Source organism: Passer domesticus, chromosome 13 (genome assembly GCF_036417665.1).
Source record: "Passer domesticus isolate bPasDom1 chromosome 13, bPasDom1.hap1, whole genome shotgun sequence".
Taxonomy (NCBI): Eukaryota; Metazoa; Chordata; class Aves; order Passeriformes; family Passeridae; genus Passer; species Passer domesticus.
Window position 1 is genome coordinate 1,063,042 of NC_087486.1, and position 27,029 is coordinate 1,090,070.

The 27,029-nt window shown below is 46.8% G+C and overlaps 2 protein-coding genes across 3 annotated transcripts in view; one reads left to right on the top strand and one right to left on the bottom strand.

Moving 5' to 3' along the window:
- AFF4 (ALF transcription elongation factor 4) overlaps positions 1-21,921 on the top strand; it is a 46,597-nt gene extending 24,676 nt beyond the window's left edge. The window contains exons 6-22 of one of the 2 annotated variants that reach the window (XM_064388143.1): positions 1,085-1,121; positions 2,545-2,593; positions 3,701-3,721; positions 4,262-4,316; positions 5,255-5,292; positions 5,628-5,790; positions 6,239-7,156; positions 9,677-9,765; positions 11,241-11,478; positions 12,428-12,525; positions 13,031-13,094; positions 13,214-13,350; positions 13,744-13,815; positions 14,461-14,554; positions 15,240-15,283; positions 16,086-16,306; positions 16,836-21,921. In XM_064388143.1, coding sequence (XP_064244213.1) covers positions 1,085-1,121; positions 2,545-2,593; positions 3,701-3,721; positions 4,262-4,316; positions 5,255-5,292; positions 5,628-5,790; positions 6,239-7,156; positions 9,677-9,765; positions 11,241-11,478; positions 12,428-12,525; positions 13,031-13,094; positions 13,214-13,350; positions 13,744-13,815; positions 14,461-14,554; positions 15,240-15,283; positions 16,086-16,306; positions 16,836-16,954 — 2,457 coding nt within the window. In that variant the 3' untranslated portion in view covers positions 16,955-21,921. Of the gene's footprint in view, positions 1-1,084; positions 1,122-2,544; positions 2,594-3,700; positions 3,722-4,261; positions 4,317-5,254; positions 5,293-5,627; positions 5,791-6,238; positions 7,157-9,676; positions 9,766-11,240; positions 11,479-12,094; positions 12,249-12,427; positions 12,526-13,030; positions 13,095-13,213; positions 13,351-13,743; positions 13,816-14,460; positions 14,555-15,239; positions 15,284-16,085; positions 16,307-16,835 lie in introns of those variants that run through there. The other variant, XR_010347337.1, reaches the window with a different exon arrangement.
- A 587-nt stretch (positions 21,922-22,508) lies between these two features.
- Positions 22,509-25,183, bottom strand: LEAP2 (liver enriched antimicrobial peptide 2). The gene is made up of 3 exons (XM_064388145.1): positions 24,255-25,183; positions 23,681-23,832; positions 22,509-22,772 (listed from the first exon to the last, which is right to left on the bottom strand). Exons 1-3 carry the CDS (start codon positions 24,309-24,311, stop codon positions 22,736-22,738), a joined length of 246 nt encoding a protein of 81 aa, XP_064244215.1. The 5' UTR covers positions 24,312-25,183; the 3' UTR covers positions 22,509-22,735.
- Positions 25,184-27,029: the final 1,846 nt, after the last annotated feature.

A 27,029-nucleotide genomic window follows, 5' to 3' on the forward strand; every position in this document is an offset into this window, starting at 1 on the left:
TGGACTCCATTTATTTTTCTGGGGCCATCAGCTGTCCTCATTTTGAAACGAGGTCAGGAAGGTCCTATTTTAAAAGAGCACTGGAGCCTGGAAGGGAGCTTGCAGTGGCTCAGCAGCCTCTGTGTATTTGTTAAAACAAGGGTTTGGGATTTCAGTAAAGTTCATAATCAGCTGTGTCTTGGGAGTCAGAATTGGGCTTTCTGAAATGGGAATACTGAGGATGATAAAAGTGCTGAAATCTGCAAGACTTCCTCTTTCCTGGCTGGTTTTGTAGGATACTGGCAGGAATTGTTCCCTGGGAGGGTGGGCAGGCCTGGCACAGGTGCCCAGAGCAGCTGCGGCTGCCCTGGATCCCTGGCAGTGCCCAGGGCCAGGCTGGACACAGGGGTTGGGACAGTGGGAGGTGTCCCTGCCATGGCAGGGTGGCACGGGGTGGGCTGCGAGGTCCCTTCCAGCCCATCTGTGGATGTAACACACATTTCATTGCCTTCCTCCCAGGCCTGGCTGTTCTGGGCTGCAGTGCTGTGCTGCCCACCCAGCCCGGGTGTGCCAGGCACCCACGGGGAGCCTTTGGGGCAGAGTGTGCAGAGCTGGTCCCGTTTGAACCTCACCTTGTCCCTGTGCTCCTTGGTGGCTGAGGAATGGTTTTTGTTGAGGTGTTTTGTTCCAATTGCTGTGTGAGCCTGGAGAAGGAAAATGAGGAGGAAAGAGTTGGAAGGAAGGCACTTCAAACAGCAGCAAAGCTCGTGTGTGTGTCAGGAGCATAAACAAACATCCTGAGCAGTTCTCTCCATCCTAAACACAGAGGAGGAGGGGATTTGGGGAAGTCACACGGGGATTTGGGAGGGTCAGCCCTGATGTGCCCTTGGGAACAGCAGGAAGTGGGTGAGGAAGAGGAGTGTGAAGGTCTCACCCGGGGTGCCCCAGGGCCTAGGGAAAGAATCCCTTTTTTTCTTGCTGTTTTTTCCCCTTTTCCAGAGACTGTCATCCATTAGGTAGAAAGAATATCTCCCTTACAGCCTGGCTTTTAGCACCTTGAATTCCCACTGAAATAAAACCCACTTGTGATGTTTTATTCCCCCAGGAGTCTCAGCAGTCCAGTTTTGGCACTGGAGAACAGAGTGAGTACCTGAAACTTCCCGGAAAGTGTTGAATGTTTTTGTTGTCTTTCTGCTCTCAGCATCTCCCAAGATCTCAGGGCTTTTAGGAAATGAGGTTTTCCAGACTGCTCACAGGATGGAGGCTGACTGCAGATTTTCTCTGCTTCCTCAAGTTTTAAGCTGTTAAACAGTTGCTTGATTTTCTTCTGCATTTCTTGTTCAGATCCTGGAGGTTATCCCTGAGTGGAAGGGTGGTGTGTTTGAGGGAAAAGATGTATTTTAATTGATCCAGTTCTTTACAAAATGCCTCTATAGTTGATTTGAAAATAACTGAGTACTAAAGCAAAACACCTTAAAAAACCCAACTCCCTGCTTAGGCACAGAAGAGTGCTTTTGCTCTTATTTCAGTCGAAGAAGCACTTGGCAGTTTCACCATTTATTTTTACTTTGACATTTTAAAGTCAAGAGAGAGAACTGGTCAAGAACTTCAGTCACATGTTATTGTCCTTGAGTTTCTTGCACTTTTGGACCTTGGAAAAAAGTAGCTTTTATTTCTTTAAACTGTCATTGTTTTGAATATTACTGAAATGAGCATGAAATTCAGTAAATGTCAGGTAAAACTGAATTAAATTAGTGCTGTTACCTTCCAAAAGTCCTTCCACTCCCTCTTGAAGTGATTAAACAGCTTAAATAGTAAAAGAAGAATGGTTTATTCTTAGATATTCACAAGCAGCTTATCTGAACATCTGATACAGTGGGGACTTAAGGAAACAAATTCAACTTAATTCCATAATGCTGAACTGTAGGCCCACGTTATGGGAGCAGCTGATCTTTAGGTGTGGGAAAGAAGAGCCAAGGTTAATTAAACACAGAGCCAGTTTCCTGGGCCTGTTTGGATTTTCTGGAGAGCTTTTAACAGCCTCAGTTCTTGTTTTTGTTGAGCTGCACCCAGTTATTTACAGAATGAAAGAAAAGGGCAGGGAAGAAGCCCCAGACTAAGGAGCAGATTTTTTTCAGGGTGTATTCCTGCTGCCAGAATTAGTGTGTGAGTTGGATTTTGGGGTGTGGGTTCTGTGTGGGGATGCTGGAGCAGTCAGAGCTCAGCAGATGGATCTGTGTCCCAGGTCCTGCATGTGTAAGGCAAGAATTTCATCGTGCTAGCAGCAGAACAGTTTTCCACTGTTAATAACAAATTATTGTGGCTTGGTTTACACAGCAATGATTTAAACAATTTTCTCTATTTTCTTGGTTAGATTATTTGGTGTTTTGCTCTGCACTGCTCCCTCCCTCAGCCTGGGGCAGGTGGTACCTGGTGTCCCCTGGGTGCTGCTCCCTCCTGTCCCCTCACATGGCCTTGCTTTATCCATCCTTGTGGCAGCTCTGGGGGGACTTCCTCTGCTGTGCCTGAGTTTTCAGCTGTGCTTTTCTTCTTTTCCTCTCCTAGAACGATACAATCCCTCATCCAAAACATCCAATGGTCATCAATCCAAATCGTAAGTGCCTGCTGGGAAAACATTTCACAAACACAAGTTGTATTTTAGCAGATTTAGGAAAAGGTGTGTAGTAGAATGTGAGTGACACTCCAGCATCCTTCTCCTTGGCTGGCAGCAAAAGGTTTTTGGGACAATAAAGCAAATATTGCTCACTGGAGTGAGCAAAAATACCCTGAGCTGCCTTTCTGCTCCTTTGCTGTCCTGTCAGCTGCCAGCAGAGGAGCAGGAGTTTGGACCTTGGAATTGGCTTGGAATCAGAAAGGGCATCAGCCTGGGATGGGAGCTAACAGAGCTGGCAGCTGGAGGTTGCACAAATTCAGGATGAGGAGAGGTTTTGGATTGGAGGAGACAGAAAACGGGGTCTGGGATCCTGTGAGGTTTGTTCTGCTCTCCCTTTAAGTCCCTGACAAATGTTTTGAACACAGAAAAACTCAGAGGCAACTGGAATGTTCTGCACGGCTGTAGTCCACCTTTCTCATACTTAAAAAGTTGTGATATGCAGTTAAAAGGTGGTTTCCAAATAAATCTGCCCATAAAAATAAATATTTAGCAGTGTGTTAATGAAGGTTGCAGACTCTGAAAGCTGACTCTGGGTTAGTAACATGCCCCAGTTAACTTTTGTTGGGATGCACTCCCAGGGTGCAGCCTGGTGCTTCTGCCACAGAATTGGTAAGATGGAAAAAGCACCTGACCTATGGGAAAGAAATAAAACAAAAGAAACCCCCTCCAGTTCATCCAACCCTGGAGTCAGTGTCCCAAAATCAGGTAGTTCAGGAAGGGGCTGGGAGGGAACTGTGCCAGGGCTGGGAGTGGGAGAGCCCTGAGAGCAAGAGGCAGCACTGGGCATTGCTGAGCTGGGATGCAGGAGAAGGAATTAAAATGATGTTTGCTGTGACAAAACAACTTTAAATGTATTTTTAAGTGATTATGATCTGGTAGAGAAAACCCTTGAAAAGGAGATGAATGCATCATTTGTAAAATGGTAGCAATGAGCAGTAGTTCAGCAGTGAGCTCCTAGAGGTTGATGTTGCTGTTCAGATGAGCAGAGCAGCTCACTGGGAAACTCAGGAGTCAGGCTTTTAATTCTTTCTCATTTTCCCTCCACAGATGTGAATCGAACCAGACAGAGTAAGCTGTTTTATTTTCATAATCAAATGTTTCCAATAATCACAGAGGCCCTGCTGTGTGTTTTCCTTGTGCTCATGCATTCTCAGTTTGTGGAGCTGTGTGTGTGTGACTACCAGCAGTAATTATGGCTTTGGATAAAGTAATTAATGATGGCTTAGGACAGTTGCACTGTGCCACGAGACAGGAAGCAGCCACTGGGGCTGGCTTGCTTTCCTCCATTCCAAACACAATTCTTGCCCATTGTGTGCAAAAAGTTGAACATAACACAAGTTACCTCCTCCCACAGCAGTAAATTGTGTCAGATTTCCTTTCTAAGTTTAACAGAATGGACTCAGGAGCCAAAGTACCTGAATCCTCATTCTTCTCTAAGAATGACTCAACTCACCATTCTCAACCATGAAATGTGTGAGTGCAGTCTGGTGCCTCTCACCCACGCAGCCTCTGCAGGATAAACAGTGCCATGTTGAAATCTAGCAGAATGCTTTGCAAGTAATTCAAGTACTTGGAAAAACTTGTCTCACTTTCTCCCTTTTCCCTTAGTATGTTGAAAGATGACTTAAAACTCAGCAGTAGTGAAGACAGCGATGGAGAGCAGGTATGTTCCTCAGATGGCTTCCCAAAAATCACTGCACTCACCCATGGGGCAGCCCTGGCAGGGAGAGTGGCCCAGCAGCAACCTGGCAGCTCAGCAGGGGTCTGTGGAACTAAAGCTCATGGAAAGTTTTTAGACAAACCTCAGGCACTCCTAAATGTGATCTTGGGGAAAGTTTCATTTTCAAGAAATTGAAATGTTGTGTTTTGTGGAAACAGTTTGCTTTTATCTAGAAATTCTTATTAACTTATTTCACATGGGCCTTCTCTGAACATCAGATTACAGTGGGGCACTTTAAAACTGATATCATGGCTCCTTAATTAAAGATAAACCCCTTTGTGTTCTGCCATCCCAGTGACAGAGCTCATGGTGAACATCTGTGTGCATTGGTGCCCTGGGATGTTTGGGGTGACAAGGAGTCCCTGGGAGTGCAGCTGCACCTAAATATTTATCCAAAAATCTCTTTTTTACTCTTTTCAGGATTAACTTTATGCAGCTTCTGCCAGACTGGCACTTAACATGCTAAATAAAAATATAATATGTGTTTGTGCTGCCCAATAACCCCCAGTTTCTTCTCAGTTCTGGTACTTGATTTTCTTCAAGTGGAAAACTTGGAGTTGGTGAGCTCCACTTACCCTGGGCATCTCAGGAAAATCATCGTGAAATGCTGAATCATCTGATTCAAAAAGGTGGAAATGGGATGTTAATTAGTGGTAGAAATGGGAACTCTCAGAAATGGAGTCAGAATATAGAGATTTGTGCTGAAAACTTGGAGAAAATAACACTGCTTCTTCCTTCTTGGAAATGCAGAGAAATTTAAACTACTGCAAATAATGTATTTTTAAAAAATTAAAGGCTATAAACCAATGTTTTGCAGCTTAATTGTATATACCAGCCTAAAATAGCTTCTAGAAGCTTCAAGCTCTTTTTTTTAATTGCAGGACTGCGATAAGACCGTGCCAAGGAGCACACCTGGAAGGTAGGAATTCCTGGGGGATTGCAGCACAGGCAGCACTCCTGGCTTGGTCTCGTTTCCAAAATTCACCTTTGGCTTGTAATAAAGCAGAAGTGATGAGAATTTAATCAGTGATTAAATAGTAATAAATATAATATTAAATATTTCCTGGAAATAAAACACCACTTAGAGAGGGGTAACACCTTTAGGTGTTGCCTGAACTGTGAGCTGGGCTCACTTTGGCTGAATTTTCTTTTGAATGTTGATTAAAATGTTGCATTTTGTTACATCTAATGAAAAGATTTGAAGGCTGTACCTGTGCCTCGGGTAATGCTTGCTGTCCCTCCTTTGTGTTGCAGTAATTCTGAGCCTTCCCAGCACAACAGTGAAGGAGCAGATAACTCCAGGGATGACTCGAGCAGCCACAGCGGCTCCGAGAGCAGCTCGGGCTCCGACTCGGAGAGCGAGAGCAGCTCCAGTGACAGCGAGGCCAACGAGCCCTCCCAGAGTGCATCCCCCGAGGTAGGGCAGCTGCAGCACCTGGCCTGCACTCCTGCCCTTGCACAGCACAAAGGTGCAGCAGATTCTCACTGCTGGAGACAAAACTCCGAGCAGCGTGCGCTCGCTGTCAGGCTGGGCTGTTCTGCTGCACTTCCCGTGGTGCATGGGACACTTCTCTAGACAAGCCCACACTTGATGTTTGATTTGAGGTGGTTTTTACCACCAGTTGTCTGTTGGAGAGCACATTTAGATGTGGTATCAGAACCCTAAAAAACCATGGCGTCAAATATTGCCTTTCGGTAGCAGACAAAGGGAAAACTTGTGTTGTTTGGGCCTGGTTTTCATTTATTTATTTCAGGTTTTGGGTGTACCTCGTGCTTTGGTGTGCAGCATCGTACAGCTGCCACGTGGAAAAAATGGAAGAAATGAGAAATATTTTATCTAACTCTGTTTTTTACTTTGTTTTTAGCCAGAGCCACCACCCACAAACAAGTGGCAGCTGGATAACTGGTTGAACAAAGTTAATTCCCATAAAGTGTCACCAGCTTCTTCCGTGGACAGCAATATCCCTTCTTCCCAAGGCTACAAGAAAGAGGGACGGGATCAGGGTACAGGGAGTGGGTACACTGATCAAGGTGGATCCAAGGACTCCATTTCTTCTACACCAGGGAGGGATTCCAAACCCACCCAGAAGGGCTCGGAGAGCAGTCGTGGCAGGCAGAAATCACCTGCCCAGAGCGACAGCTCGACTCAGAGGAGGACTGTAGGGAAAAAACAGCCCAAGAAAGCAGAAAAGACATCTGTGGAAGAGCCCAGAGGAGGTCTTAAAATAGAAAGCGAAACCCCAGTAGACATGGCAACAAATATCCCTTCAAACAGGCACAAGGCAGCCACCAAAGGCTCCAGGAAACCCAATATAAAGAAGGAGCCCAAGTCTTCCCCTCGACCTACAACAGAGAAAAAGAAATACAAGGCTTCAAGCAAATCTGCCCAGAAATCCAGGGAATTCATCGAAACAGATACCTCATCCTCTGATTCAGATGAAAATGAGAGTCTGCCTCCTTCCTCACAAACACCCAAATACTCTGAGAGCAATAGGACTCCTGTTAAATCTTCCATGGAGGAGGATGACAGCTTTTTCCGGCAAAGAATGTTCTCTCCTATGGAAGAGAAAGAGCTTCTGTCCCCACTGAGTGATCCTGATGAAAGGTACCCACTCATTGTGAAGATTGACCTGAGCCTCTTATCCAGGATACCAGGGAAGCCTTACAAGGACTCTGAGGGAGCCAAGGCGGAGAAGAAGAGCGCTCCGGAGAAACACGCCCGGGAGGCCCCGAAGCTGCCCTCGGACAAGAGCTCCACCAAAGGCAAGAGGAAACACAAACAGGTGAGCCCCCTGGCCACATGCCCCTGTGCTCTCAGGCACAAACAGGTGACCCCCTGGCCACATCCCCCTGTGCTCTCAGGCACAAACAGGTGAGCCCCCTGGCCACATGCCCCTGTGCTCTCAGACACAAACAGGTGAGCCCCCTGGCCACATCCCCCTGTGCTCTCAGGCACAAACAGGTGAGCCCACTGGCCACATGCCCCTGTGCTCTCAGGCACAAACAGGTGAGCCCACTGGCCACATCCCCCTGTCCTCTCAGGCACAAACAGGTGAGCCCCCTGGCCACATCCCCCTGTCCTCTCAGACACAAACAGGTGAGCCCCCTGGCCACATCCCCCTGTCCTCTCAGGCACAAACAGGTGAGCCCCCTGGCCACATCCCCCTGTCCTCTCAGACACAAACAGGTGAGCCCCCTGGCCACATCCCCCTGTCCTCTCAGACACAAACAGGTGAGCCCCCTGGCCACATCCCCCTGTGCTCTCAGGGCCTTGGGTAGCCCAGAATGCAGGTGACACTCAGGGCAGGGGCTGAGCTCTGCTGTGTGGAGCCCCTGGATCATCCCAGTGCTGCTACAGGAGGCAGTTGGGATTTTCCTGCAGAAACACCTGTGGGAGTGTCAGCCCTGTAGCCAGAGCTCGGGGAGATCCTGTGCCTCTGAGCTGTGCGTGCAGCCCTCTCCTGCCTCCCTGGAACCAGCCCCTGGTGCTCTGCAGGCCGGCTCAGGCAGCTGATCCAATGGGAAATCCACCTGGGAAAAAACCCCAAAAGTCAGTTTTCAGCTGGATCAGCTCCCTGAGCCGTGGAAATGCCCATTGCCAGGATAAGGGATGGGGCAGGGCTGGGCCTGGGCCATGGCAGCAGCAGCAAACATCTCAGGTGCTGCTTTGCTGGGAGCAGGGTCCTCTCTCTGTAATAGTACTGAGTATTTCCCAAAAGCATTTCATCTTTTCAGCTAGAAATAAAAAGCAGGAATGGCTGGGGGACAGTAAAATGGCAGGAGTCAGTGTGGAGCTGACCAGAAGGGATACTCTTGGAGGGGGGAATGTGAGAAGTCAATGCTGGTGTAATTTTAAACTGCTTTTTGAAAGCTCAGCACAGGGACCCTGTATAAAGGGCAAAGCTGGGGCTGTCAGCTGGGCTCAGTGATCCAGGGAGTCTGGTTTCCAGGAGTGCAGGGCTCTGAGGCCCTGGGGCAGGGATTCAGAAATCCCTCTGCTGCTCTGGATGTGCCTCTGAAAACTCCATTTTACCACGTCCAAGGGACCTGACAGGGGCTGGAGGCTTTGTGGACATCTGCAGTCCCAGGGTTGTGGCAGGTCATTCCCAGAGCCACCTGAGGAGATGGATCATTCCAGTTACAGCAGTTGGATCATTCCAGTTACAGCAGTTCCCTTCTGAGCACCCAAAGTAAGCTGGATCACTGGCTGAAGTCAGTGTTGTGCAGGAGCCCTGACATGTAACTGCAAACAGATTTATCCTGTTCCTAACTGAGATTCCTCTTTTCTCTGGTATGAGAAAATGAAGTGAGAAATGAACTTCTTTTGTAAAAAGGGAATAACTCTGCCCACTACAGTGAACAATTACTTTTGCAGGTGTTGCTGTATAACTCCTGATGTTCCTGGGAGTGCACTCACACATGACTTTTCTCTCTTTGGCCAGTTTTGCCTTTAAGCACACATTTGGAATTCCAGTATTAAAGATCTGTGCTCTCAAATCCAAACCACAAAGCTTTGGTGAGACCAGTTAAATTCAGGCTTTATGCCAGGAAACAGTGGTGGTTAAATGTTGTGAAGCCTCAGATCCCTCTGCTGCTTCCTGAGAGGATGGAAACCTGGGTGATGCAAGGACAGGACCCCTTTCCCCACCCCTGCAGTTTTAAGTGTGTGCTCCAAACACAAGTGGCACCACTTGATTTCCTGGGTTTCCTTGATCACAGTTCTCAGGTTGCAGCATCAGTAACAAAACTGGGGTTTGTCACCAGATGATTTATTCTGTAAGCCCCATTTTCCCTCTTATTCACTGGATTGATCCCTCCAGTGCTCAGTGAAGACATCTTCAGTGTAGAAATTTACCTTCAAGGCCCTGTGACCTGAGGATTAAATTAATATCAATACCTAGTCTCAGCATCTCTGAGCTGACTTTAATAGATTGATTAGATTTTTGGCCTTTCCTGGCATTTATCAGACAGCTCTTTAGACCCCACAACATCAAATCTGTCTCCTGATCTTGCCAAAGCCTTTGGCAGATTTTCCTGAGATTTCATGGTTGTAATGTGTCTGTGCTGAAGTGAGCAGCTTGGCTGTTGCTGCTTTTATCAGGTTGTAATTTAGCAGCCAGGCTGGGTTTTCATTTTGTTCCAGTACCAGGGTCTGGTGAGGATCTGAGGATGAGGACAGGCCGTGGTTTTGGGTCTGTAGTGACTGAAACACCTGCCCAGTGCTGTCTGTGGGAAATGCTCCACTCTCAGTGATGTGTAAATGTGGATCTTTGCTGCATGTTTTTCTCATTTGCTTTGCTCAGAACGAGGATGAAAACAGAGCCAGTGAAAGCAAGAAAACGAAACTGGAAGAAAAAGCTCCCTCAGGACACAAGAATTCCAGCAGCAGGGAGTGAGTATCTCTGCTCTTCCTGCTCTGAGGGCCAGGGTGGCCCTGGAGACAATGGTGCTCATCTTCCCCCTCCTCTGCTCTCTCCCACCCCAAGATTTCCTCAAATAATTGGTAAAATTTCATTTTTTCTTGCCCTTCAAACAAAGTTACTTCAGAGCTTCTACAAGCAATTGGTGGAAATGAATTTCCATCCCCAAAAACACTGGCCAAGGACAATTGTGCTCCTGAACAGAATGAGGTGACCCCTCCTGTGAAGGGAATATTTATTTCCTTCCTGGTTTTCTGATACACAGTGGGGCTTGGGTTTGGTCTAGAAATCAAAATCTGTGCTTTTAAATTAACTCCATCTGGTAATTCTCTGTTTAGTAAGTTTTAAACTGGGAATAAACTCCTGAACTGGCTTTCTTTGGGAAGCTTTGGATCCATGGATTTACCTCCCATCTCCTTGGTTTGTTAGTGCAAGAAAAGTGTGAGTGATACCAAAGCAAGGCAGTACAGAATGAGCAGATCAGTCCATTGTTTAATATGTTCTGTCTGGATTCCCCACACTTTGCAACACTTCTTATGCCTTTATTTGGTTGATTTCTTGGTCAGTGTTAACCCACAGGAGAGATTATGGTTTTTTCCACTGCATTTTGAAACTTCTGTTTCATTTCAAGCAATGAAAACTGGTATAATTGTGTCATGGAAAATATTCCTGTCCAGTGAGCAATTGCCAAATTACAGAGGTGTGAGAAGCTGCAGCAGTTTGGATGCTACAGCTTTTGTTTGCCCCTTCTGAATTAAACAGTGTCTTCCTGTTTGTTAGGGAACAGCTGTAGAATGAATGGATAGTTTGGTTTTTACCTGATATTTGATTTTTTTCTGTTGTTTGCCTGATTCCCAGTGCAGTTCTCTGAAGAACATTTAATTAAATGAAATATGATTTTTCCAGAAATAATGTGTAAAAATATTAATGGTGGGAGGACAGGAAGAGCCAGCAGCATCCCTCAGCAGCCCAGTGAGAGTGTCCTGAAAGGCTGTGCTGGGGAAGTTTCCCATTCCCTGGGTTCCAGAGCTTTATCTGGAGCATCTTTCCCTGGAGCTGTTGGCTGGCTGGTGCACAGACAGCCTGGCGCTGGCATTGGCTCCCACTGCTGATGGGGAGGCTTTGGCTGCTTTTTGTCCAGAACTGCTGCAGGGGTGTGGTTTTATGGTTAGAACTTGTCTGGCTTTGCCTGTGCTTTCAGGTCAGAACAAATAAAATGGTGAAAACAAGTTCAATCTGGCTTTGGAGAAACCTACTCACTGAGAGGATTGTTCTGCTTTTCTCCAAAGCTGGGTCTGACACTAAAAATCTTGGGGGGAAAAAGGTGTTTAGTTAGAGATTTAAAAATCAGACTTATGTGCATTGTTTTTTTGGGGTTGTTTTTGTTTGTTTTGGTTCTGTTTGTTAAGGAAAAAACCCAAACCCTGAATTTGTTCCTCTTTTCCAGGTCTTCAAAGCCAAGTGCTGTTAAAGAGAAGGATTTGCTGCCCTCCCCTGCTGCCCCAGCCCTGCAGAAGGATGCCAAGCAGGAACACAGCTCCAGGAAGAGAACAGTCAGTCAGTCCTCATCCCTAAAGTCCAGCAGCAACCCAGGCAAGGAGAGCAGCAGTGGCAGCAAGAGCAGCTCCTCTTCCAAGCAGAAGAAGACAGAGGGGAAGGGCTCCAGCAGTGCCAAGGAAGCCAAGGTAAAGGGCTGGTTCTGCCCCTGCCTCCTGTATTTTGTTTAGCTTGATCTAAACAACCATTTCCAGTTCAGTTTTAAACATCATTAGTTTGGGATGTGCATTGTTTCCTGTCAGCTCAAGTGCCTTGGAAGGCCAGAAATGAAAAGACAACTTGGAGAGAACATGGAATACAAATGTTTACCCTGCCACATCCCTCTGCTAGTAGAGGAATGGGTTTAGCCACCCCTGGTGGCTGGTGCTGCCTGTTCATTGTTTAGGTGGGCAATGGAACTGTGGAAATGCTGGAAATGGAACTGTGAGGCTGCTCTTTGCTCCTCAGAGCAGATACAGAGCTTGTCCTGGTTTCACAGGACAGCAGGAGCCCAGTCCATGCTCAGTGCTGGGATGACAAGCTCTGGCTCTCATTTTATGACATTGTAGAAAGATTATTTCAACTCCAGCTCAGCAATTTACAGAGCTCTCCATGGTTGGAGGGGAGAAAACATGGTTATGGAGATGGTGCAGAAAATGGTTTGTAAGAGATTTAGGTTGGGAAGAGTTATGTGATAGATTTAAAAATACAAATGTCCCCCAGCCAGCTGTTAATTTGTGATGTGTTTGTTGTTTTATACTTCAGGTGTGCTTTTACTCATGTCTTTCTCAGAGGAGTAGCTACTCCTGTGTGAGTTTTTCAAGGCAAAGGCAGTCAGAGAGAGAGTTGTTGATAGAAGTCCTCCAAATCCTCCTCATCTCTGTTAGAGTAGACAAACAGGATTTAGAAACAGTGACAGGTGAGATGGAGGGAGGGATTTCCTGACCCTGCTGTATCTGGAAAGCCTTGGCTGCACCTCCTGGGAGCATCCTGGGAGCTGAGTTATTCCCAGAGCTCCTGCAGGCTGTCCTTCTGGGTGGAATGGGGGGATTTAAACAACAAATGTTCTTGTAATCATGGCATGGATTTCCCTTCCAGGAGAAGATCCTGAACAATTCCTCCAGCTGCCCTCCTGCCTCTGCTCAGGCCACGGAAAGTGCGAAGTCGAGGAGAGCCAAGCTTGTTTTTGATGATAGGTGAGGACAGAAAATTCCCTCTGGGGGAGGATGGATCTTGATCACAGGCAGCTCCCACGGAGCAGAGCTGGCATTTTGCTCCACAGAAGATGTTACACACAAGCTCTTTGTCAAAGAAAATACCTTGAAAAGAAAGTAAAACAAATATTTCACCATCTTGTGCAGACTTGAGGTTTTGGTTGGGCCAATTCAGGTGGCAGCTTGCTCTGAAAGCACTTCTTTAAATTCACTTTACAGATGAAATTATGTTTGCACCAAATGTAAAATAACTTTCTGCTTAAGAACTTGCTTGAAATACTGTTGGAACTACCTGAAACCACAGAATTAACTTGAAACTGCTTTTAACATTTTTTAGTTAAGTAAATTAGCAGATTCCTTTAAACAGTTTTAGCACAGTGTAGCTTGAGTTAGAGCAGAAAAAGCCCTGGAATGTGGCAGTACTGAGGAGCTGCAGTTAGGCAGTGTCCGTGGTGGCTCCAGTCCCTCAGTGTGTCCTCTCTTGCAGGACTTACTCAGCTGATCACTATCTGCAGGAGGCAAAGAAGCTGAAACACAATGCAGATGCTTTGGTGAGTGGCTCTGCAGTGCCCCCCCGGTGTGTGCCCCTGTGCTGGGGCTGCCTTTGCCCTTCTCCCCCCCGGCTGGAATTCCCTGGCTGCTGTGTAGCTGAGCTGCTCTCCCTGTGCAGTCGGACAGGTTCGAGAAGGCCGTGTACTACCTGGATGCCGTGGTGTCCTTCATCGAGTGTGGGAATGCATTGGAGAAAAATGCTCAGGAATCCAAGTCCCCGTTCCCTATGTATTCAGAAACTGTGGAATTAATCAAGTAAGCTTTGCAGAGCTCCTGCAGGGGCAGGGGGTGGGGGCAGCTCTGGGAATCAGAGCTTGGAGGTGTGCAGAGGTTTTGCCTCTGGTTTTTGAGATGTGTTGTCATTCCCAGTAACACTGGAGCAGTGACCAGTTCATTCCAGCTGCTGGGGTTTAAAGCATTTCCAGGAAGGGGGAGGTGATTTCTGCTGAGGCTTTAAGTCCTTCTACAATGAGTGACCCACAAGGAGCAGAATTGTTCTGGTTACTGCTGAGTCACTGCTGTATTTGGGGCTGAGATGTTCCTAAAACAGTGGGGACAGCTGAAACTGGAAATGAATGAGAACAGGAGTGTTTTGTGAATGATGACTGAAGGTGGTTTGTTTGGGGGCTGATCTGCCTTTCTCTGCAGGTACACTATGAAACTGAAGAATTACTTGGCCCCGGATGCGACGGCTGCAGACAAAAGGCTGGCAGTGCTTTGGTGAGTGTGCTGGGACTTCCTTCATGCATTCCACATCTGTGACCCACACAAAATGCTGCTTTGCACTGAGCTCGTGGGTGTTCCTGAGGCAGCCACAGGAGATTTCCACTGGCTGTACCCAGACATTCATCTGTGTCTGGTTGCTGTAGATGATGCTGCCAGCGAGGGCCAAGGCTGTGCAGCATGGCAGGGTGAGGGCAGGAGGTGCCTCCTGAGCTCTGAGCCAGGGATAAATCACACTTGGGCTGGCTCTGGGGCTGCCAGGAGCCCTGAGGCCGAGGAGGGGCTGCAGAAGGAGCAGAGGAGCAGAGGTTCAGGGGAGAGCCCTGGCAGGGGCTCAGGGTGTCCTGGCACAGATCATATTCACAGATAATGAACCCCTTGCCTGGGAACTCACAGGCTGGTGTCTCCTGAGCCCAGCAGCAGCACTGAGAGTTCCAGTTCCAGCTGGAGGAACACAGAGCTGTTCCGGTTCTGAATTCCCTTCAGAATTTCAAGGTGGTTGTGGATTTTCTGGTTGAGTTACAACTTGAGAGCGGAGCTGGTAGAGAGAACATCAAGACCACAGCTATTAGATTTTTGAAGCTCACTGAGCTGAGATAAACCTGACTTTAATTGTGACTGATTTGTCCTGTCTTTGGGCAGCCTTCGGTGCCAAGCTCTGCTGTACCTGAGGCTTTTCAAACTGAAAAAGGAAAGTGCATTGAAATACTCAAAAACTCTGACTGAACATCTGAAGGTAATTGCATCTGTATTTTCTGAACATTAAAACCTAATGGTGTGGAAGCTCTGCATCACGTCAAGTTCCCAAACCCAATTTCAGACTGCTGCATGTGAACACCCATTTAGAACTGGACTTGAAGGTGTATTAAAGCTGGGCAGAGCTTTTATAACCATAACCCTGCTGTCCTGGCATGACAACGCTGTTAATTTGATCTTTAATAAATGCAGTAGGCTTCAAGGAGAAGGTTGTTTGCAGTGGGATGTTGGCTGGGTTTAGGGAAATTACCCATGGATTGATGTGAATTTCTGTGCAGCTGATTCTGAAGTTTCCAGCTGTCAATGTTGGGAGCAAACAGGCTCATCACATACCCAATCTCTCAGATTTGGGATATCTTTAATTGTTCACTGCCAGTGATAACAGATTCTTTCTGTTAAAGGGCTGAAAAAATCTCAAATATTCCCATAAGGGGCGATGGACTAATACTTTGTTTTGCTAAAATAACCCCTTAATTTGTGTCTTAGCCATCAGTAAAAAGGATATTTCCCTAAATTTCAGTTTACTGTGATATTATTGAGAACTTTACTTGAAAGTACAACTGTTAAAAAAATGGTTAAAAAAGCCAATTAAACAAGCAACTAAAATGTAACTAGTGAAAGTATAAGGACAAATCAGATGAAATGTGTCTTTTTTCCCCACACAGAATTGCTACAATAATTCTCAAGCACCATCACCTGGTATGGGAAGGTGAGTGGTAGAAGTTACTACTTCTGTTTCTCAACTTAAGGGACATTTTCTCCATTTCCTGTGTGCCAGGGGGCTTGGGGAGCAGCTTCTGGGGTGATTATTTGAAGGGTGTGGATTTTGATCCATTTTTTGTGCAATTGTCGTGGTGGAGGGAGGTGCTGCAGCTCTGCAGGGTTTGTCAGGCTAAAAAAGGAGCAGTGTGCCACTAACCCACAAACCATTTATCCCAGGGAGTTTTGCTGTTTAATTTAATGCTTCTCCCCCAAACAAGAGCTTTGTTAGTGCTGCAAGGCCAGAGGTTACAAGCACTGGCAGGATTCTCTGCTCCATAGTTTTGCAATTACTTCTGCTCTTTTAAACCCAATAATGGACCTTTGATAAACCATTCCATGAGTTTAAGGGTGGGGGCACTTCAGCTTTCCACTGTGTTATCTGCAATAACGTTATACAATGCAATATTCTGGCAGTGGAGTTACCAGGTAGCTGCAGTTTTTTCATTCTTACTCTTCACTATTCATTTAAACAATTAATTAAGATTTTATAGAATTCTGAGATGCTGAGGCTTGGTAATTAGGTTTTGTAAGCTATAAATAATTATTGGAGGAGCCTCAGCAGCTCTCAGGTCAAGATTTGCATTTGTTGTAGGGTAAATCCTGATTTTTGGTGTGTAGAGTGGGAGTGTTCTCCCATCCCACACCCTGAGTGTGGGCAGAGGGATCTTAGGCGACATCTCAGAGCATGGTGTGTCTAAAGCTGGTGCATTTCTGCCTTTCCAATTCCATCTTCCCTTCTGGCTGAGCAGCAAACCTGTTGGGATGCCATCTCCAGTGTCTCCAAAGCTGTCTCCAGGGAATTCAGGAAATTACTCTTCCGGGGCAGCCAACCCTTCAGGGAGCGGGTCCTCGGTGACGATCCCGCAGCGCATCCACCAGATGGCTGCCAGCTACGTCCAGGTCACCTCCAACTTCCTCTATGCCACTGAAATCTGGGAACAAGCAGAACAGCTCTCGAGAGAGCAGAAAGGTAAGGGCTGCCTCGGGGGGATGGACACCGAACACTCCCAGGCTTTGATTCTGTTGATGGTGCCCTGGGTGCTGACCTTCTGCAAAATCAGGGGCAAAGTGACAGCTTGGGTTGCAGGGATAGCCCAGGCTGGGTGGTGTGGCTGTCAAGGTGGTGTTGGAGTTGTGACATAAAAATCTTTGTTGTGTTTCCTGTAAAATGTTCAGTGTAGGAAGAGGAACTTAGTGCATTTCCCTTTCTGAAATTCTTTAGTGAAGAAACTTCCTAAGGAAGTTTGGCAGTAGTTTAATTATTTTCAACTAGTGAAATATAAGTCTTGGGGGAAAACCAAGAAGTTGGGCAATGGTTCAGTTGTTTCCAAGCAGTCTTGTGCAGAAGAGCAAAGACGTGGATTAGGAGTGACCCTCCTTGACTCCCCCACCTCTCATTCTTTCTCATTCTTCCTCTCCACCCCAGCCACGGCTGTGGGACCTGGGCTGGGCTGTGCTTACCCAACGTGCTCCCTTACCGTGTGTTTGTGCTGTTGCAGAGTTCTTTGCAGAACTGGACAAGGTGATGGGGCCGCTGGTGTTCAACACGAGCATCATGACGGAGCTGGTGCGCTACACGCGGCAGGGCCTGCACTGGCTGCGCCTGGACGCCAAGTGAGGAGCAGCCCTGCCCTGCCCCCTCGGCTGCCTCGCCTCCTCTCCACAACACTGTGTCATGTCAATAAGGAAGACTGCCATAACACATTGCTTAGTTGACACTAAGAGCAAGGAATGCTTTCCCATGTCTCCCATCCTCATTCGTGTTTTGTGTTTAACCCCAAATCAGCTGGTTCATGGACTTCTCCAGTATTCCCGGTTTAAGTTATTTAAGTATTTGAAAATTTGCTACGTAAAAATTGTAGTTTTGCTGATCTGTCACGGATAGATCATTGGGATTCCAGTCACAATACATGAATAGTCAGTTTAAATCCTATTTATTTTAATTTTTTTAATTTTAATTTTGAAAAGCCCCCTTTGGGGCTGGTTTTAGCTATTTCTTCTTCCCTAAATTTCCCCTTTTGAGTACTTAGAAATTAAACCTAGACACTTTATTTAAGTACTTTGTGAGCTTTGTTACTCTGTAATGTCTTGTGGTGGTAGAGCCTGTAAAAGGAACTAGGGTTGATAGGTTCTAACGAGTAGGGACACCATACTTCTCATGCCTAATGCCTATGAGTCGACTAATAAATGACAACTACAGATTTATTATTGCAGAATTTGTACTAAATAGAAAAGTTCCAGATATTCTTCTACGTATTGAGATACTTCATTTAAATGAATTATAAAGAAATTTATATGGAAAAATATTTAGCTGGATCTGCCTTGGATTGTTTCCAAGGCAGCTTCAAGCCATCGATTAACACTATAACAATCACAAAACATTACAGTAATTTGCATTTAATGTAACGTCCAGGCAATGGTGTAGGAATGACCTTCAGTGCGATGGGTGCGATGCAAACAGGAAAGGCTTTGGAAAAGGACAATCTCGTGCTTTTTTGCATCTCTTCATTTCAAATACCTTTTGTTTCCGTGCTTGTCACTTTTTGACAGTTACGAAATTGGGGAACTTTGTGGTTCCAAACCCAAGAGTAGCTCAGTTCCTAGCAGAACGGTCATTTGCATCTTTTCCATTGACTGAGAAACCAGGAATCTTTAGTAGAACTCTAGGTCCATTTTGTCCTCTTAGGGTCTGCTGGGTGATGGACACTACAGGCTGGCAGCGCAGCAGCCGCCGCGGGTGGGAGCAGAGCTGCTCCTGCAGGAAGCCCTGCTCTGTGCAGGATGGATGGATGGCAAACTTGGCTTGACCCCGTGCTAATGAAGGTCCCGTTCATGTCACGTAACGTCCACTCCCGAGGGGGCTGCTGGTGCCACAGAGGGGTGGTGGAGCTGCAGGTGGCCCCTCTCCGAGTGCAAACCAAAGTACCTTTCCACGTGAGGTGCTTGTCTGAGTTAAAGGTTTCAAATACTACTGCTTTCAGTATTGCTTAGTGCCCCCAACATGTCTGGTGTGCCTTATGCCTTACTTTTAGATGAAGATTTTATGAACTGTTTACAAGATGTTTTACAGCAGGACCAGGTATACTGTATGCAGTGGTCTTCTGCAGTACTTGGGTAAAATTCCATTTCCTTTTTCAAAGTCCCGGTGTCTGTCACACAAACTGACTCATCGTGGTGGTCTCCTTCCCCAGAGTCCAACTCTGAATCCTTTGGAGTGAGATTGTGGAATGCTGCTTTGTTTTCTCTCCCATCGAACCCTTTATTCTGTACCAGATATGAACGTGCATGTTCAGGAAAATTATTGCACTAAATTTTTTGTGTAGGTGTAGTTAAGTGCCAAAATCACGGCAACCTCGAGAGAAGGAATAGAATTCTACGCTCCTTAGTACTGCAGTATGTCCTATGGGCTTTAAGAGTTTAGAAGTTTTGCAAATTAGTAACCTACTACAAGGTAGCTGCATCTTCGTAGAGCTTCCTTTGCGTCCCAGCGTGTTTTGTACTTCCAGAAAAGCTTTGCTACGTCCGGATTGATAAACGGGGAACAGACCTGGGGCTCTCCCTGACTCGACTCTTCAGGTCTGTCGGAGCATCCTTTTTATGGAATCACTGTGCAAGGTCACCTTTCTGTTAGTCTTTGCTGTTGGAGACAGAACTCTGTACCCTCAAACTCCCCGCCGTGGGCATGGGACACTGTCAGCTGTGTTTCCTTTCCTCCTCTGAAGTGCCTCGCACACCTCTGACGCTGAGAAATCCCTTGGTAGAAGTTGCATTCGTGGGTGGGTTTGTGTGTAGTGCTGCACTAGCCAGCGTGGCTGTTCTTGGCTTGCTCCTTTGTGCACAGTCACCATTGCTGTCAGCAGGAATGGTGTCATCTCGGGGAATTTTTTTTCCTTAACTAGAGTCCCACAAATACCTTTTGGTGTCACGCGAAATCGGCCCCTTGGAAACGCATCGCTTATCCCTAGAGCAGTGGATCTTAGAAATTGGCTTCAAACAACCAGAAGGCTTTTTTAGTGTCAAAATGTGGACCTGAGCTGGTTGGAAGTGTCCCAGCTGAAGGGTGAGCTCCATGGTGGCACATCCTCTGGAGTGTTGTGTCCGTGCGGGGGATCCGCAGGGGCTTGGGCATGGATAGGAAATGCCTTGTTAGGCTGGGGCTGGTGCAAACAGATCAGCTCAAACCTCGCAATTCCAAAAGCATATCTTCGTTTGGGATTGACCCTTGTTTCCGTGAGGAAAGTTCTGTACTTGATCAGATTTTATAGCCAAAAAAAAAAAAGCAAATAAGTCCTAGGCTTCCATCCCTCTGCCGAAGCAGGAGGGCTCTGTCCCTGTCCTGGGCAGCTCCAGCACCACAGGGGGAGTGCAGGTCACAGGAGTGACTGAGGAGGGACTCCCCAATCCTGGCTTCCCAGATGATTCCCTGGACAGGGAGTATGGATCAATACATATCAATGCTGTAATTTTAATTCCCTTGCTGATCATGGCCCCAGTTGGTGAATCTTACAAATGGCTCAATCAGACTAGGCTTGCTCAGCTATCTGTGCTGTTTGACTTTGCTCTCAGACTTGCAGGTTCCAGGTGATAAAGGTGCAAACCATTTATAATTCCAAACAAATCTTCAGGAGCCCAGAGTAAACCAGCCCAAGAGTTTTGTTTTGATTTGAATCTCAGCCATAAAGCAGAGCAGACGGATGGCTCTCCTTGGCTTCGATGGCAGTATGCAATTTGTATTGTATGTGTCTTTTAATATATATGTATATATATATGACTCAGTCTGTCCAAAGTATATGTTATACTTGTTTTTTAGATTATGGTGCAACTGACTATATTGATATATTATTTATTGAGTGCTGAGTCACCATCTTATTGGTGATAAATATTGCATATTATCCAGGAGTGCAATGTATATTCCTTTAGATTGCTGAGGCTTGATTGCTGTGGTAACAAAAAATGCCCTGAAATGTATTTATGAATGGCCCCAACACACAGAGAGTCAGAATTTATGGGAATGATGTAGCACTTGCCTGGGGCAAGTAAAATAAAGCCGTAGGCAGAGAATTACGGAGTTTGCCCAAAAGGCAAACTGCTGGAGAGAGAGAGAAAATACCTTTGCTGTATTTAATGTCATTTTCTGAACAGATCTTTGCTGTCACTGCAGTGTTTCCATTGAGGCAGATCCACAAGGGCCTGAGCAAGTCAAGTTTGAATTACCCATTGGGGAGTAAACAACTTCCAAATTCTTACCTTCACGACAAATCCTTGGGTCGGGGTTGAACCTTCTCCCTGTGCTGTGTCAGTGTTCTGGAAAACCCCTGTTCCCGAGCAGTGGGGTCAGTGCTGGGCATCCTGAGGGACAGAGAGGAGCCAGAGCTCTGCTCACCAACTCCCCCCGCTGCAGAGCTGTTCAGGAGGGGACTCCGAGCAGGAGGTGTCGGGGGGCTCCTGCTGTGTGCCAGGCTTTGGGGCTGGGGTGCCCCTGGGAGGGAAGGGGTCCAGGCTGGGCTCCCCTGGCGGCTCAGGCTCAGCCCTGGCAGCAGGGGAGCAGCTCCAGCTGCTGAGACATCTCACAGGGAGCTGGAGAGCCCGTGCTTCCCCTGGTTCCATCCCACCTGGAGCTGGATTCCTGGGCTGTGTGAGCTGGGCTCTGCTGTGCCCGTGCTTCCCCTGGTTCCATCCCACCTGGAGCTGAATTCCTGGGCTGTTTCCCCCTTCCTGGGCCAGCCTGCCTCCAGCCCCCAGCCCTGTCCCAGCTCCTGGCACTGCCTTGGCATTCCACATCCCAAACTCTACTCCAAGGACCAGGCATGACTTTCCAAGCACAGTTCCTGACATTTGTATCTGGTCCCCCTTTTAAATTGTTTTAAAAAATTTTGTATATGGAGGATAAAGTGCTTATATATTTATTAAAAATCCTTTATCTTATTTGAAATTATTATTTGGTGAAGAAGGGGTTTTTCTTTTGGGGGAGGGCTGGGGAGGGGAGGTAACTTTTAACCTGTCACTTATAAATGAAGCCCTGATTAATCCTACAGAAAGGTACTATTAGTAACTAATGGGATGTCTCTGTTTTATGCTTTGTACATGACAAGTCCATGTGTTACATTTTGTTTTCTATCAAAAGATTTGGGCATCTGTCTTCAACCAAAACCAGAAAAAATAGAAACAAACTGTGATTTTATTTGTTGCAATACATTTGAAATTTCAAAGGGTACTTTGGGGCTCAAAATTAGGATTTCTAAGTCAGTATGTGCATTTCACGTAATAAAGCTGTTAATGGTGAGCAAAGTATTATATACTAACTAGATTTTTTCCACATCTGTATAGTATATTCTATGTATTTTGTGGTATTGAGATTATAGAAAGTTTAGTGTCTGAAACATGCGTTTAATGTGTATTTTTAAACAAATTTATGGCAATTAAAATATTTGGAGAAAAGGGTATCACATTTCAATTTGTAAAGATCTTTTTAACTACTGTGTCATTAAAATGCTTTGTACAATGCAAAACTGTAACTGGAGAAACTAAGTTTAATAAATATCAAATAGATTTTCTGTATTAAACTTCCAACCCTCTGTGCTTGTATCTGTTTTGTGGGGCCTTCTCCTCCTGGAAGTGCATTTTTAGGCAGAATTTCATTCCTTGTTCCTATTGCTCTGTGAAACAAAACAAAAGTAGCATCCAGTGTGTGTGTCCAGACTTGTTGATATTTTTTTTTGTCTTTCAGCCTCCAAGTCGACATGCAACACATCAAAACATTTTGATCAATTCATTTTAAGACAGGAGAGAAGGTCAGTGACAAAAGTCAGTCTAGGACATGAATTTAAGTAAATTTGATTAGAAGTAATTAAAAGTAAATAGTTCTCGTTCCACTTCTTGCTGGATATATTTGGGATATTGGAATTGCTATCAGGATTATCAGTTTGGCTCCCTCTTTTCAACAGGCCTTTATCAGAGGGCTGATAAGATTGGGAGGGGATGGGGCCTGATCTACTTTATGCTCCTGCCAGGGGGAAGGAGAAATGTCCAAAGTCTGGCTGGAACTGAGCCCCAGCTCTGCTCAGCATCCACTTTGCTCGAGATACAAGGAAAACCAAGCTGCTTTGCTGAATATATATTTTAATTCACACCTTCAAATAAATAATAGGAAGCATTACAAAAAAACCAAACGAGGAGGAGATGCAGAGCCCTTTTATTGAGCTTGGCCAGAGCCTCCAGAGGCGTGGCTGGGGAGGAGATGCTCTCGAGCTCCTTGAAGTCCTTTCATCAGCACATGTGACAGAAATATTAAATACTCTGCTTGCTGGAGGCCCTTGCAGCTCCCGAGCAGTCAATAAATACATCCCAAGTGTGTGGAGCATGGTGAGCAGTAACAGTGCAGGCTGTGCTTGGTGCCAGCTCACGCCGAGGCCGTGGAGAGGAGGCAGCGGTTCTTCCTGGGGAGAAAAACCCTCGTGAGCCACTGGGGGCTGGGGCTGCCCTGCCAGGCTCAGCCTGGGCTGCCAGGTACGTCTGTGCCAGCACTGCTGGCTTCAGCCACTCTGTGGTCCCCTCAACCACTCAACCTTAATTCAGTTTTTGGTCTTTGCTGTCCATCAGAATTCCAAACATAGTATAGCACCCCACCCTGTCCTACTTACTTATCCTGATAATTTTTAATACAAAATAAGCTTATTTATAATAATATTCATTGATAATAGGATATATATATAGTATATTATCTCTATATTGTTATATACTATATATAGTATATCATATTCATAATAGGATGTACTTATCTTTTACTGCTGTTTACATATAGTACAAAATTACTCTTTTCTGTCTTGTTTGAGTGCTGGTGTGTGTACACAGCAGGTGCCATACAAAATCAACTTTCAGTCATTAAGTAATAATTTTAACTAATCAATTTATAGGTAGTTGGACAATTTGCTCATGCCTAATGAGAACTGAATAGCTTTTGATGTTGTAGTTGCTTTTTAAACTATAGCTTAAGTAACACCTTAAAGTGATTAATTTAGGGTAAGATATCAATACAGGCTTTTTACTTTTCATCAGTACATGCTTTAGAAGGGAGGATTAATGGGAAGGTCTATAAATTGCCTAAAAGGTCTATAAATTGCCCAAAAGCTGTCTGGAGCCCTGTGTTCTCTTTGCCCAGCCAGGTTATTTGGGGTTGCAGCGAAAGGACTGGGGCTGGCACTCGGGAGAGCTGGACTCTGCTCTGTTTGCTCTGCTTACTAAAGACTCTGTTACCCCATCCCTATTCCTGGTATCTTTTTTTGTGCACAGAGTGACCTCTGGACCCCGCGTGGAGGAGCCCAGGTGGGAGCTGCTGCGTGCTTACCTGCAGAGCATGGTGAGGCACTCGCTGTTGTCCCTGCACGAGGCCCCGATGGGTCTCAGGGACACTCCTCTCCAGAAGGGCGTCATCCGCCGCTGCCGGGGGCTGCGGGGCTGGGGCTGGGGCTGCCGCGGGGACAGGGACACGCCGTGGCTCTGAAACACAGCAGGGTGAGCGTCAGCACACGGGCCAGCGCAGCGCGCCCTCGTCCTGCTGCTCAGCTCAACAGCCTTCGTTTCAAGTGAAGCACTTGAAATCTCTCTGGTTTCCAGATGGCAGCACCCTCTGGGTGAAGCACGGCTTGCAGCCTGACCCCAGAGAAATATCTACCCAAATTAGTGATGGTTTCCATCTTCTTGGGAGTGAAGGCAGAATCACTGGCTGAGCTGTGGCTCAGAGCAGCCCAGTATTCACTAGGCAGTAACTCTGCATTTTTATGATGTTGAATCCTCTAAAAAGCCCTGGTGTCATGTCTTAGCTCCTGCCAGTTTTCCATCCAAATCATAACAGCTTTTGTGGACTGCCTGTCCTCTGAATAGCCCTTTAAATGGTTTATTTCAGTATGGTCTCAGTTTACCTGGCTGAGCAGCAGTGAGCAGAGCAGAAGGGCTGCCATCACTTTCCACCAGTGCATCTTCCCAGCGGGAGCTGTCCCTTGGAGCAGCCGTGGGCAGAGGAGGCACAAAGAGCTCCAGTCAGGACTTCCCAGGCTGTCAGCTACATTTTTATAGACTTCATTCTCTTATCGTTGCATCAGCTGCCCGTTATTACAGGAGCAAAGTTCGCTTTGGAGCAAGAGGGAATTGCTAAGTCTACATCTGCTGCAGCGATCTGGTTCAAGGCCTGACTCGAGCTAATGATTTACTCCCCTTCCACTTGTACTTTGTCTGGTCAGTTGTGCTGACCCCTTGTGCCAGCTGTTCCTTTTTTTAAAGCCCTCCTAAGATGTTACCAGAACTCCATGGTCTATTTGTAAGCAAAAGGGGGGGTGGCCCAAATTATTGTGGTAAAGATCAAAAGCTTAATTTAACTTCTGTAGCTCTGAGTTAGCCAACCAGGGGTAAGGGTTGTCTTGCCAAGCTGATTTGGAGCAGAGAATTGTGCTTTTGATTTGTTTCTCACTGTTGGTACATGAAAGAACCATAAGGAAGTTGCTTAACCTTTATTTCCAGGCACACAGTGCTCAAAGAGCAGGTGTAACATTTTCCAGCTGGGTTTGGGAATGCAAAACGTGTGATAACTCACAGAGCTCTCTCCCAGGAATCCCAAGGTGTCGCAGATAATCATCTCTGGGTAGATAATGGACGAGGCTGCTCAGGGCTTGTCTGGAGCTGAGGAGCTCCATGTGCAGACTGTGGTTTCATGGATGAGCCATCTCTGCCCCGAGCTGCGTCACTCACCATCAGGCTTCCAGGAGTGCCAGCAGCTCCCACGGGGGTGGAGGGGCTCATTGCCATGGAGAGGAAAATGCAGTTTTTCCATTGTGGAGTGAGGTTGCAGCAGAGACAGGCGTGAGCACAGCTGGTACCTCTCATCTCCCCTCTGCCTACACACTTGTGCTTGTCCCAGTGTCTGGTGGCTCCTCACCTGTGGGATCTTGTGGATGGGGCTTGGAGCAACCTGGGCTAGTGAAGGTGGGGAGAACTGCCAGAGCTTTAAGGGCCTTTCCAACCCAAAGCACGCTCTGGTTCTGTCTGGCACCCATGTCTGCCAGGTCAAGACATCTGAGAGTGCAGAGTGACATAGAGAATTCCAGCCTGTGTCACTGTGTGCAGCTTTTGGAACACACTGTTTGAATTCAAGTAAATATGATTACTTTATTAAATTACTATATAATTACTAAATTACTTTATAAAGTAGTAAGTGTATAATGAACTGTTTTAGCTAAATTGTAAATACAGATCTGGATGTCACAGGCTCTATTTCTCTGATTGCTTAATGTGAAGGCACAAGTGCCAGCGTGGAGGGCAAGTGACTTAGATTAAGATAATGCAGCGATGTCAGATGATTACCCCTTAGCCCAAATTTCCCTGGGATGAAAAGAAAAACCTTCCCAGCACAGTGTATAACACTATTTGATCATTCCCATCATAGGATGGTTCTTACACACCTTCCTCTGCCCTACTTGTTTTGCTTCTCTGGGAGGAGGAAGCAAAATTTTCGTTATTTCACCTTCTTGGATCTTAAGAAGAGAAGGAAATAGGACAGTAAATCATGGCGGACAAGTAGCTGAATTTTAAAAGTTTATTTTATATTTGGGTGGGAATTTCTCAGTTGTGTTTCCCATGGAGTCCTTCCTTTTCATGTAACTGAGTTTAATTTCTGCTGTTTCCATCAGGCACTAGTGTAGAACACAAAGGAGGACAAGCAGCAGGAGCAGGAGCCCTGACTACGTCCATGAAGCACAGGGTTTGGAAGAGCAGCAGAGCCCTCTGTAAGTCATCATCTCTCAGCTTTGTTGGCTGGGGAAGGCTGGTACTTTGTGATGATAGATCAGAATTATTGTCTGACCCTCTGGGTCACTAATAGCATCAGACTGTCCCTGTCAGGCAGCAAACTACTCTGTGCAAGAAACTGAGAAAAAAAGAGTGTAAGTGAGCTGGTCCTTTCCATGCCCTCAATTCCCTCAGGCCAGTACGACACCACAGCAGAGATGTGAGAAAATAAACACAAAATGTTGCTCTGTTGCCACTTCTAATAATCGCCCAAAGGAGAACAGAAATAAGTGAGTGAAAACTTCTCAAGCACATGGTTCAGATTCTGAAATGCCCATGGGTCGAACTCCCACTGGCACAGGGCTGGCAGGAGCCATCCCAGCTGGGAATGGGGCCTGCATCCGAGGTGGAGGCTGGCAGGGCAGGGTTGGGAGGGGTGGGCAGGGTCACAGGATGGCAGGGCAGGGTTAGGAGGGGTGGGCACAGTCACAGGATGGCAGGGCAGGGTTAGGAGGGGTGGGCAGGGTTGGGATGGCTGGGAAAGTTTGGGGTGGGTGGGCACAGTCACAGGATGGCAGGGCAGGGTTGGGATGGCTGGGCAAGGCCAGGATGGGGCAGGGAGGCTGGGCAGGGTAGCAACAGGCTGCTGTGGAGCAGCCGGGCGCTGACCCTGTCCCTCGGTGCTGCCCGTGCCTGGCGCGTGGCCGCGGTGCCGCTGCCCCTCTGTTTGCGTTAGGCTGGCCCCTGGGCCAGGCGCAGTTCAGCCGTCTGGGAGCAGGAGCAGGGACCTCGCAGAGCCCCGGGCAGTGCTGGGGCAGCACTCGCTGACAGGGCTGCTGAGGCACAGCTTCACGGGGGCTGCCACTGAGGCCAGCAGCTCTGCGGCAGGACACCACGTTCTGAATGAAACACCTCAG